Below are 13292 nucleotides of genomic sequence, written 5' to 3'. Positions count from 1 at the left end.
TCTCACAATTTGCACCAGTCTTTGTGCTGATTTGGCAGTACAGTAAAGCAGTAAAATAGGTTTACTTTCAGGCATTTTCACACAACAAGGGCCAGGTAAAAGCAAATGTGAATCAGGCCAGTATCTTTGCATTCTTGTCTGACTGATGTTGAGAGTCATTATCTGAAGGCAGAAGATTGGGGCACAAATGTAGTTAACCATGGTGTAGCTGCTTTTGTGGCCATTTACAGCTTCTGTCCAGTTTTCATATAAAATCCAATCTTAATTGGCAAGTGAATGGATATTTAACTTTTTTGCATGGGCTGACTAAGCCTAGTTAGAATATAGTTTAGCCAGAGATGGATTTAAATTTTAAAATTTAATGTTGGAGCATAATAGTTAAATACTAATGTTGATAACATTGCAGATACCATTAACATTACAACTTCCGAACTGCTTAGAGCAGTGGTGCTCAAGCTTTTGACCCTGTGGACCAGGTGAGTGGCATAGGGCCCACCTGCAGGCCAGATTGGGTCCTGAGGCATTGGCAGTGCCCCTTCCCTGCCCCATGCAATGGACTTGGCACCACTTCCTCCAACCCCCTTCTGCGCCAGGACTGGGTCCCAGGGACTTAGCAGTACCCCATCCCTCCCCCGTATGTCAGGATTCAGTTCTGGGGGCCCAGTACCCCTTCTGGCCCCTGGGAACCAGCTTTGCCCCCTCCTGCTGGGTTCAGGCATATCCTACCTCCCCCCCCCCCGCCCCAATCTGCTGGGTTTAGGCACTGAATCCAGCATGCAGGACTTGGGGCTTCTTGCGGGTCCAGAGATTTGGCAGCAGGGCAGCAGTAGCATTACTTCCCATTTGCCAAATTTTTGGGCTGAATGACATGATGACATGGTGCTGTGGGCCAGAGGTTGAGTACCCTTGGTTTAGGGGCAAGTTTGGTTGCTTCCAAACATTGATCTTGTCCACGTACCATATGATTTAAGATGTAGTAGTAGGTAACCTTCAATCTTTCTGGATTGTGATGTAGGCATGAGAGGTCACCAGGACCTTCGATACATGCCTAGCCAAGAATATGGTGTGGAGACTGCCCAAACCTTCCATCCCTCTTGTTTAGGCAGAATCCAAAAGCCAGACCACGTCTGGATATTTGGTGCCTCAATGGCTGTAGTTTTGTGCATGTAAAAGAATTGAACCCAGGTCTTCCACATGGCAGATAAAGATTCTACCACTGAACCATGATGGCAGGTGGTCAAGATTTAGTTTGTAACTATATTCGTATACTCCGCATGAGTCTGACCAGTACTAGCCATGATTGTTTTGGGCTGTAAATAGGTGTTGCATTTGTCCTGGGACAAAGTCTTTTGTCCCGGGATCATACAGATCTTCTGGTATCAGAAGTGGACTGGCCAAGTACGCCAGTGACACTAAACTTTGGGGTAGAGCGTCTGCACCAGAGGATAGGTTGGTGATCCAGGCTGACCTGGATAGGCTTAGAAAGTGGGCGGATATAAACCTGATGACATTCAATACAGAGAAATGCCAGGTGCTCTACATGGTGGGGGGAGGGAACCTGTAGCACGCTTATAGGCTCAGCAGTGCTACACTTGCTAGCACCACGGCTGCAAAAAACTTGGGGGTCATGACTGATCACAAGATGAACATGGGCCACCAATGCTTTGTTGCAACTGATAAAGCAAACAAAATTCTGGCTTACATCCATAGATGCTTCTCAAGTAGATCTCAGGATGTCATCCTCCCGCTGTACTTGGCCTTGGTGAGGCCACAGCTGGAGTACTGTATCCAATTCTGGACTCCACTATTCAAGAAGAATGTGGAGAAACTTGAAAAAGTGCAGAGGAGAGCTACATGCATGATCAAGAGGACAGGAGAATAGGCCATATGACGAGAGGCTGAGAGCCATGGGACTCCTCAGCCTGGAAAAGCGCAGGCTCAGGGGTGACCTGGTAACAGCCTGTAAGTATATCAGGGGTGTGCATCAGGATCTGGGGGAACATTTGTTCACCAGAGTACCCCAAGGAATGACAAGGTCCAACAGTCACAAACTCTTCCAAGACCGTTTTAGGCTGGACATAAGGAAAAAATTGTTTACTGTCCGAGCCCTCAAGGCCTGGAGGAGATACCCCCAGAAGTGGAGCAAGCACCTGCTCTGGACTCTTTTAAGAAATGTTTGGACACTTATCTTGCTGGGATCCTTTGACCGTAGCTGACTTCCTGCCCCTGGAGTAAGGGGGCTGGACTTGATCTTCCGAGGCCCTTCCAGTCCTAATGTCTATGACATCTAAGATGTACACACCTACTGTCCTGCTTCAAGTCCTCTGTGTGGCTGATAATATGTAGTAACAGTTTTTCCTAGAACATCCTGTTGTACATCTGTACAGTTCTTGCAGTTCCTTTCAGGGACAAGCTGGTCAGGCTGTAAACTGTCAACGGACATCTTCTGGTGTTGGAACGGCAATGCAGTTTAGAAAGGTGATGTGTAAATAATTGTGCTGCTCCTGTTTTGAACTGGGTCAAGTCCTGGCACAGTCAGTCCCAGGTCAAATTAGACATCTGTTCATAATCTTGCTTTGACCAGATCTAGCAGTTTCTTGCTGTGAGAGAGCAGGACTAAGTTCTCTGTTGTAACTCTCAGTGCATGACGTGATTTTTTTTTAAACATTTTTTGACTTCTACACTAGGTATACCTTGGTATTTTTTACCTAAATTATCAGGAAATAGTAAGCTAGTTTTAAATTCTTCATTAATTTTGGTTTCCATGTAAGATTTCCAATAATCCTTGGTAATAGTGGTTCATCTTGAAAAAATCCAGATTGCCTTTGCTGCTGCAGAAGATTACTGAACAGATATTCATAAACTGAACTGACATACACACTGATATAACATGGAAGGTGTGACTGAGCAAACGCAGTTGATATACAGTTGTGCTGGGAAAAATGCTGCCATGTGGATATGGTACATTTGCTGTAACTAGGTCAAAACTTAATTGCATAAACATGGTTTTATCTGGTATAGTTGAGACTCTACAGACGGAGACATAGTTACTTGGGATGTTTTATACATAAGCGCCAAGGCTGCTCTGACGCGCTGGAATTCCAGTGCGCACCCCCCCCTCCCCTTCCCGGCTTTTGGAGCACGTGTAAAAGTGCCCTCGGATAAGACCAGGTTGAGATTATAACCGTGACATCCATGTTCTAGAGTTGCGTCATTGAGCCTGCAGGACTCCTGGATACCCCAGGAGGCTATTTATCATATATTTTAATTGCTGAGTACAACCAGATACCTCCAGGCTTGTATGGAGTGAGCAAACTGGCATGATGCACTTGTTGCGGGGAGGGAGAGAAAGCTTCTACAAACCCCAGGTCAAGGTTGGGCTTTCCAGGTGTATTACTTAAGAGTCGTACATTGCTTTTGGGGCAAGTTCTTGTGGACATATTCAAAGAAAGTTGAAGAGATTTACATTTAGAATAATACTTGATTAATGTATTCAAAATCACGGTTCTCTTTTTTTTCTCTTTTTTATGTATTTATACTAAGCTATAGATTGCTTATAATCACTATGTTTTATTAATTATAATGCATTTTTAGGCTTCATATTGTTACAATAGAGAAATATATATTTGAATTAATAAAGGTGGTGGTCTAGCTGAAAGAATATTTGACCATATTCTATTTAAATTTTGTCACTTTTTTTATTTTAGGTATTTATGTAAACTGTCAGACCAGGAGTTGCGGCAAAGTGCAGCCCGGAACATGGCAGATTTAATGTGGAGCACAGTTAAAGAGCCGTTGGATACAGCCTTATGTTTTGATAAAGAAAGTCTTGATCTTGCATTTAAGTACTTTATGTCTCCAACTCTAACAATGAGGTTGGCTGGACTGAGCCAAATAACAGTAAGAATTTTTTTAAATCTAAAACTCTCTTTTTAGGAAAAAAATATCCCTCTTTTCGTTTACACATTATTATTTTTCTTCAAATAGTAACAAAAGACAGGATAACTTTCTTACAAACAGTTGCAGGAGAGAAATAAGCAGATGGATTAAAATGTTAATTGTAATTTGTTAGTTGTATGCTTATCGGGTTTCATCTAAACTATAATAAAATGTGTTCAGAGAGATCATTAAAGTATGGCTTTATTTTGCAGTATATTTGATCCTAACACTCTCATTGATCTTTTTACTTTACAAAATGGAATTGTAACTGTCATCTTTGTGTCCTTCCCTGTGGCTCCTTCTCTATGGCTGTATCTGAAGTTTATAAAGCCCATTGGTCTATTTTTTTAAAGTTTTCCAATATCTGAGTTTGCTATAAATATATTCCTCTTTACTGTAATAATCTTGTACAGAGTGGTCCACTTGCTCAGAAAAAGCATTCATATGGCATTCAATATGTATCTGAGTTAAACAGATTAAATATGCTTAATACCAGTACTTGGAAGAAAGGTTAAAAGTTTTGCATTCTAAAAAAGTAGAAATTTAAAGTAATAATATACAGCCTCCAAAAATGTCGTATAGTAAATGCTAATGACTTTGGATAGCACTTCTATTATTTTCTGGAAATACAGATTTAAAAACGACCGCTTGCAAGGAAGACATTTCATTTAATTCTTGTGAAACTGGTCTCACACATACAAAGAGCCTTGCTTGATAAACTGCTTTGTAGACCTGTCATTCCAACAACTGGAGCATGTGGTGTCAATACATTTATTTTCATTTGAAAAAAGACTTTCTTGGAAAATGCTGTTCTGAAGCATAGTATCTTCTTCACAGCATATTAATAATCTGCATGCCCCTTATGGTTCTGTTATGTCTGTTGTTTGTAATATGCTCTTATTTGGAGAAAATCAAACTCTTGGCAAGAAAATGTTCCTATACCTAGCTACAATATCTTCTGCAGTGGAAATCCAGTTTGCTGTTATACTGCTTTCTTGTTCTTTATCAGTTCTGTTCCACATACTAATTTTCCATGTATCCTCAGTTTTGGTAAGAATATAGTACCTGCTACAATAAAGGTTCAGTCAGGAAGTAGTGATAAGTGGAGAGGGAGACTGTAGCTTGATTACAGTGCATCTGACCATTCTTTCTAATATAATAAAGGGCTTAGTCTGTCTGTCTGTAATGCTCTTGGAGCACTCTTATTGGTTACTGAAACAACCAATCAGAGTACACCAAGAGTGTTACAGACAGGAGGTGGCGGTGTGGCGGAGTTCCATGATAACAGCAGGGGGATGAAGCGGGGGCCCTGCTCCTTGGAGGCAGTGGCGGCAGTGTGGGGTGCTGGCGAGGGAGGCCAGAGAAGCAAGCTGCCCTCCTTCCCCTCCCTGTTCCTGGGAGGCGTTGATGGTGAGGTGGAGGGGAGGGGTTAGGGTTAGCAAGCTCCCTCCCTTCCCCCTCCCCCAGTCATTCTTGACAGGCAATTCATTAGTATAATATATATTGTGAGAGGTCAGAATAAGGTTGTTTAACTAACATGTCCACTTGATAACATGTCAGTTCCCCCCACCCTGGTTTTTAACTCTTTGGATTAACTGAACTTTAAAGACATCTGTACATACTATTAGTATTACAGGTTTCCCTCCCTTTATGCTGTACATGTATTCCTGGAAAGCAGTGCACAATTTGAATTCGCATAGAGGGAGCCCACTTTATAATGTAACAAATAGGGAAATGTTCCAAGACCTCGACTGAACTGATCCCCAGGTTCACTTCTACAGTTTTTTGACAGAAGATTTCTATGAGTATTGTACGAATGGGAGTACTTTCCACATCTTGCCTCTGTACATATTTCCTGCACATCCAGTACTTTAGGATGGTGGTGCTTATAGAAAAGTGACTATCATTTTTAATTGGTGGTAATTTATACATTCATGTATAGTGAAAAGACAATGGATAATGGAAATTCAATCAAATTGATCGCTACTTTGAAGCTCTGACCTCTGGTCTACCTCTATAGGTCTTGCAGCCACATTTAGTCTGGTACTTAACTATGCACAGTTTCATCAGCTAACATGGGTGGGCCAAACTCTGCTACCGAATCATGTTAAATGAGTATATTCCACTTAAAACTTGTGAATGTTTTCTGGGTATGATATGGCACTGCCCACACATGTTGGTTAAACAGCATTAGAGCTCCATTTGCTCTTGATACTAGACAATTTAAATCTTATTTTAGTTCTTATCTTATTATATATCCACATTTTCAGTATTATAATTAATATTTAGAGGTACTTGAAAAATAATGTAAAAATGGTGATTTTGAACCAATCAGCACATATTTTAAATTGGTTCATTAAAGTCTTCCTTAAGCAAGGAATGTGGTTAATTTTATAGTAGAGGTTATGCCCTGTATGAAGTACAAACTCTGTTAAACAACTCTAGTCAGTTAGTGTTGTTTTAATTAAAACAGTCGGCAGGGCTTAGGATGTTGTCAATTCAGCTTTGCATTTATGTGATCATAGGGTTACTTTTTAATATAATTTTATTTATCCATTTGGAAATTTAAAAACAAACTGTGGAGAAACTAAACTTGTGGAAGAAATTAATTGACAGCATTTTAATATATTTAATACTTGTTTTTTAAAAATATTTGGTTGCGTTTAATAAACGTTTGGTGAGAAGGGCTCTGAAAATTTCACTGAGCAATGTTCAGGAGACTTAATACAGCTTCACATCTGTGGAAGGATAAATCAGATTTTTGTTTAAGTGGTATATACCATAAATATATATGGTTATATTTATCTCTTAATATCTGAGGTATTATTTTAAGGTATGATTTAGTTAGGGGGAAAAACTGGGTTCCCATATAAATTAACTGTTCAAACGGTGGGGAAAAATAGAGAGGTCACTTGATCTTAAAACAGTCAAGCTCCAAATTAATTCGATAGGTCATGAGTTACAGCAAGAAATGTTTCATAGCTGCTTAAGATATGGTCTGTAAGTACTTCCTTTATTTTTTGAATGCTGTCATCTTTTTCCATTTAAATGCTTTAACATTTAAAAACAATTGCCATCTTAAAATAGAATGCCTCAGGTTGTGGATTTAGTATTTGCAAAATTTTAGTCAGTATAAAATCTATGTGTAAAGTATTCATAACTTAGTCCAGTTGTGGCATAATAGCTGAACTGGTGACTTAGTGAAAAAGCAGGTTTTTAGTAAAAAATACACAAGCATCGTATAAAGCAAAATCATATGGTTTATAGTTTAAGGTAAATAGTTTATCCTTCAGAATGAATCAAACCTCTTTGTATCCACTTCTGTAGTTTTCTTTTGCAAATAAGCTCTATCTGCTCCAAAATTGTCAATCTATTTAATAGTCTTTTTTTTTTTATTCTAGACAGACCAAGCATAGGAATTCATTTGCAGAAAGTTCTACTGTTACTTTTTTTGGTTGGCTGTTTTTTTATTTTATAGTGCTTTCTTTTGGAAGAGACCCCTCTCTTTTTACCCATACATTTTCATATTTCAGTAACATTTATTGTATTTAATTTGTATGTCTTGGCTGGGGTATTCACTTTTAATTGCCAGGTTCAGGCAAAAGTTACTTTGATTATTGGCAGATACACTGGGATACAGATCTGAACAGCAAATTTACAGAAGTCTTGGTGCTTGGTATTTAGAATCTTTCTGCTTCCTTGCAAAAAAGACTCTCAAGATTGAGAGGAATGAAGCTTTGTCTGTCAGTTCTTTTTGTTTCCACATACCTGTGTCTTTTCAGATAAAATCAGGTGACCGGTTTCTAGTTTTCTTTCTCTGTTCGTATTTTCAATTTGACGTATTCAGCTTGATATCATAGTCTATTCCTATGAAGTCCTGTATTTCTCGTGCATATTCAGCTCCATTTCTGTATTCTGCCCAAACATTTGAAAAGGATACATATGATTGAAAAATGGTTTCCTTTCCTGAGTGTTTTACTTTGGCCATGATATCCTACTCCACTCTCCAAAGTCTACTCTTTTGGAAGTCTACTCTATAGACCAAGTAGTTAATGTAATTTGAAGAGATTTTCTGAAGTCTTTTTCATTTAAAGATTGGCATTAAAAAGTGTGTGGAAATTCCATCCTTGAAATATCATAATTCAGTGTTATTTTACAAGATCTTCAACATTAAAGAGTGTGGGGTTTTGAAAGATGGATCTTTGCTTATCCTTCTTGGTTGCATCCACACAAGCATGGACATTTTGTTCCTTGGAGACAACTAGCAGCAGGACACCTTGTGCTGTTGCTAGTTGTCCCTAGGGATTGCCTGTGCCACGTGCCTTCTGGCACATGACAGGTTACCCTGTGTGGGGTAGAGGAGGCTGGGACCAGCACTGGGTTGGCTCCAGCAGACGTACCTAGGGCCCTGGGGGCCTTCTGGGGCTGCAACAGCAATGATCTTGCTGCTTGGAGCCTGACTGACAGCCAGAGCATGGCTCCAACTGGCCAGGCTCCAGTTTTGAACGGTGTGCACTGTTGCCATATGCACTGCTTTGCGTTTTTTTGTGGGGGATATTTTGACCTCAGGATATCTAGAAGTCAGCAGCGACCCCCTCCCCTCCCCCATCCTTTCCTCACCCCAGTGCTGCTACCTTGCAGTGTGGAGAATAGCTGAATGTGTGCAGTATGTGGTGTTGCAGACATGTCTGCTGTGCCACATACTGCATGGTTGTGCTGATCTGGACGTCCCTTGTGGTCAAAATTTCCACTGTCTCAGGACATTACTAGCTGATTGTAAAAAGTCATTTTTTCCCCATTAAGGTCTTTTCTTTTTTTTTTCTACAACCTAATCTGTGCTTTGCTTATGTCCATCAAAAATCCAAAGCTTTTCCCTACTCCTTAAGGCAGTGGTTCTCAACTGTTTTAGACCTGAGGCACTTCTTGTTTGACTTTGAGGTATCCCTTTGTAACTTTTGTGAAGTGAGCAACACTCTGTTTCAAAAACTTATTTTTTATTACAGTGCTTCCCTTCTTGCAGATAGGCCAGGCATTGCCCGGAGGGGGGTGGGCAGTGGCCAGGCAGGGAGGAATATGAGCATGTACTTATCTCTTCACATCTGCTTATCTCCTCTTATCTTGCAGCACCCTTCAAAAGATTTTGCAGAATCCCACAGTGTCCCAACACTCTGTTAAGAATCACTGCCCTAATATATAGGAATAAGTCAGCAGCCCCAAATTATTGTTTGGAAGTTTGTGCTTTTTAAAGGTTACCAAGTTTCTTTGTGGTTTTGACATTACTTTTTTCTTTTGTATTAAGAAAAAATAATTGTTTTAGATCGCTATAAATCAGTCCAGTAGAGAATCTTTTGGTCTGTAATTTCCAATAGTTTTCCCCCAGTTTTTTGCTTTTTCCTTGATCAGGAATTTTAATACGGTTTTTATGTTGTAATCATGGTAAAAAGAAGAAGAATTTGTGGCCTTTTTATATTTAAATATGTTGGGCAGGGTTTCTTTGTATCAGTGTTTTCTAGGGGAAATTTGGATTTCTGTGCAACTAAATTTATCATTTGTAACATTAAAACCAGCCTGATACCATTTCTTTCTTTTTGTACTTCAGAATATGCCTTGAGGAGATTTTTTTTTATCTGAAATTTTACAGAAACATTAGTAATGTTTCAGTTAATTTCTTTATTGATTTCTTGTTTTTCAGACATCAAAATCCAGTGTATTATGGAAACAAAATAGTTATCTTGAAGGGGGAGTTCAGGTTTTTTTCTGTTGTGTCATTCCTGAACTTGCTTAATTATGAATATGACTTTTAATAACTCGGTAATTAGGATGACAAGGACCAGTTATTTTAAGCTGCACTTGGAATTTCAGGCCCTTAAAGAAGGCACTTTGTCTGAAAATTATCCAGCTTCGAAATGAGTGTCTTTTGTAAAGAGTGACGGAGATTGGCTCTGTCACTTAAATATTAAAATGTCATTGACTTATAACTCAAACGTAACTGTTTTGTTGGGGAAATCGTACCTGATTTTTGGAGTTCATTATTCTTGTCCTTTGTTGTTCTTGAAAACTAGGTTAAATTAGTTTTGAACACATTTCATTCAAGAAGGTTGGCGCTGGGGCTGACAATCAGCTAATTACCCTGGGACCACGACCTGGTTTGAGACTCCAGTGCAGTCCTCATGGCTAGGATTGACAGTCAGCTGATTATCAGTCCCATCCCCAGCGCTGTATTGGAGCCAGTTTGAGACAGTTGTGTAGTCCCAGAACCCCCTGCCCTGGGAGGTCAGAAAACCTTATGTGCAGCTCAGTTGTGCTCATAATTTTTAGAAGTCCCAGTGGACAGGGACCCTGGGATACTCAAACCTCTCCTCAGGGTTTCTGTAGCCAGAATGTGTCAAGTGCCTTGCTCTGCAGCTCCCTAGGACAAAATGCAGCTCCCCACAGCAATACAGTCAACCTGCTTGGTCTTGGGGAACCCCATGGATCCCTGTAACCTGGTACCCCTGGTCCAACTGATGACTTTGCCTCAACTCAGCACTGTAAAATCAGTGGGGTCCAGCACCATACAGGGCTAGATCACATGGCTGTTAGCCTGCCAACACGGGGATCTGTCAAGCAAGCCCCACTGCATGCTGGGAACCCTGCTCCATGGTCAGTTTAAGGCATGATGGAAACCAGGGACAAAAAGACTACACACATTTTCTGGAATATTTTTGTGGCTTGTTTCCCATTTTGTTGTGCCGTTAATTGTCTGAATGTGTGGCTGGGTTGCTATTTAAAATGTGATTAACAGGCCGATCGCATCTTAAGTGTAATGTTTGCCAGAGGCCAAAGGCTAAAAAAGATACATGAAATAGTAATAGCATTATAGTACAGAAATTGATCAGAATCTCTGTTCAATGATTGAGTGGGAAAGCATGAGATTTCTTGTCCTTTTGTGAAGTACCATACCTCTACTGAATGGACCTGCGTAAATAAATTATCCAAAAAGATTAGGGCAGTTCATATACTTGGGATCTTTAATGCGCAGCTAAGGTTAGCATATTTTTGGCTATAAAACCTGGGTGCTAGAATTCTGAATTTCAGTAGGGTATATTTGTGAAACTGCGCTAAGGTTTAACTTCTAATTTTAATTCTCCCCCATCCTCTTCTCCATTCTCAGCTCAGTGTCCTGAACCCTCTTGCACTATCCTGATACAAATCATAGCCTTTCATTCTAGCTCTCTTGCACATGAGTATTGCTTTCTTTGGATAAATATTAGTCCCTTCATGCCCCACTTTCCCCTGTCAGTGTTCTGGCCTATATTAATTGAATCAGTTTTAGTTAATTCTGTCAAGAAGATGACCCAGTTAGGTTATAAGGAGATTCTTCTGGAAATATTTTGAGGGTAACTTGTGGTTTTGAGAAGAAGAATTCAAACTCATCTGTAGGATTTCTGTTTTGTTATATAGCAAAATAATGGTTAGTGTTTGAAAGAATAATCATATATTTTAATTTTGGACTCTGCATTCAAAGCAGCTTTATATAATCACTGAGCATTTTTCTGTGGAAATTCTATTCTACTATTGAAGATGTCTTATTGTAAAGTCGAGTTGGTAGATATAAGAGGATATTTCTTAACTTTTTTCTGTGAAGCTGTATATTCAGAAATTCAGAGACCTCTTATGAGCACTTTGCATGTATGTATGTATAATTGAACTGTTCCAATCAGAGTTTTAATTCAATGAAGGAATCAAATCAAAATATTAAAAGAATATTTTTGAACTGTTCATATGTTGTCTTCTGCATAATATATTCAAGGTAATTTGGAAGGATGCACAGAAAAATATATATACCCATGACATTATAATGGTTATAAAAGTACTAAGTGGGGGAGAAAAAATAGTTCCTTGATGACTGCTATAAAGTCACTAGATAAATCAGAGCTATGATAATGGAGTTGATTGGTGCTAAGATGCCAATTTGCATGATTTAAATGTCATTGCCCATAAATATTTACTTGCCAATGCAAACATATTTGTTAAATACTTGGCTTTGAGTTTGGAGTGGGTGGAGCATGTTCAACATAAAACTGGTATAGTGAAAGTAAGGTTTCAAAAGATATTTTTTGGTTAAACGAGTACATTAATTTGATAACTGTTACTGAATAGCTAGCATTCTTGCTCATGCTAGTTTGTTGTTTTAATCAAAAATATTTTTAATTCTTGGATAAAATTTTTTCAAAAAGAGGATTTTGGATTATATTATGAAAAATTATTATTTAAGAAAATTATGTTCTGAGCACATCTGTTTGGTATAATTTTTCATAGCTAAATGATCTGTCCAAAGTGTTTGCTTCCTTATGTGTTTCTTTTCATTGCTGACTTTTTTTTACATAAACACATTACCATGCAAAATAACATTAAAGTTAAATTATACTTTCTTCCTTTTTTCTAACTATAGAATCAACTTCATACCTTCAATGATGTGTGTAATAATGAATCGTTAGTTTCAGACACAGAAACGTAAGTAGGAACATTATTTTGCATACTAAAGTTTAAGCACACTAGACCAGTGGTTCTCAACCTTTTTTGTACCAGGACCCATTTGTAAACATCAATGGCCAGTCCCAACTCAGTGCTCCTCACTCCCAACCTGCTGCCCACTGCCTCAGCCCCCAGTGTGTCAGGCGTGGGGGGGCCCAAGCAGCTCCTTGCAGGCTGGAACTCTGCCAGGCTGCAAGGGAAAAGCAACACTTTGCCACATTGTCCTCCTTTTAAAGGAGAATCCATTTTTAAAGTTTGTTCACAATCATTTCATGTATTTTTTGACCCACTTCTGGGTTGCAACCCACAGGTTGAGAAACACTGCACTAGACAAATCTCAGTCTTTTATAAACTGGCTGTAGATTTCAGTGTTGGGAGCAAGGATTTTCTAAGATACTTACTAGAAATATTCCAATCAGAGTTTTAATTCAAAGGAGGAATTAAATAAAAATATTAAAAGAATATTTCTGAACTCTTCATGTGTTTTCTTCTGCATGATATATTCAAGGTAATTTGCAAGGCTGCACAGAAAAAATACTGAAGTTATAAATTAATAATTAACATTTATAGCTGGCTTTTACACTTTCAGTGTAATGTACAAAGTAAACTAATAAATCTTTGCACAAACCTTAAAAGATGGGTGAGTATTATTAGCTCATCCTCTTCTTCCTGTGATGCAAAGATAAGTGAGATCTAGAAATGATGCATCTTCTAGAATTATATTAGGATTAGAATTAGAAGTTTCTCACTGCTAGTCTTATGCATAGTCCATCAGACTACACTCACACTTATTTATTTTTCTTGGAAGTCCATGGTTGTATATTGGGCATATGTTA

The 13292-nt window shown here is 38.9% G+C and overlaps 1 protein-coding gene across 3 annotated transcripts in view; it reads left to right on the top strand.

Annotated features, from left to right (window-relative positions):
- USP34 (ubiquitin specific peptidase 34) overlaps nt 1-13292 on the top strand; it is a 242410-nt gene that overhangs the window by 60638 nt on the left and 168480 nt on the right. For all 3 annotated transcript variants that reach the window (XM_090050232.1, XM_090050214.1, XM_090050223.1), the window contains exons 7-8: nt 3708-3900; nt 12374-12435. In XM_090050232.1, coding sequence (XP_089906358.1) covers nt 3708-3900; nt 12374-12435 — 255 coding nt within the window. The remainder of the gene's footprint in view (nt 1-3707; nt 3901-12373; nt 12436-13292) is intronic.

Source organism: Crocodylus siamensis, chromosome 1 (genome assembly GCF_052110815.1).
Source record: "Crocodylus siamensis isolate JL-2025a chromosome 1, ASM5211081v1, whole genome shotgun sequence".
Lineage (NCBI taxonomy): Eukaryota > Metazoa > Chordata > Crocodylia > Crocodylidae > Crocodylus > Crocodylus siamensis.
The sequence above is the reverse complement of the archived record's forward strand: the minus strand, read 5'-3'. Positions and strand labels throughout refer to the sequence as shown.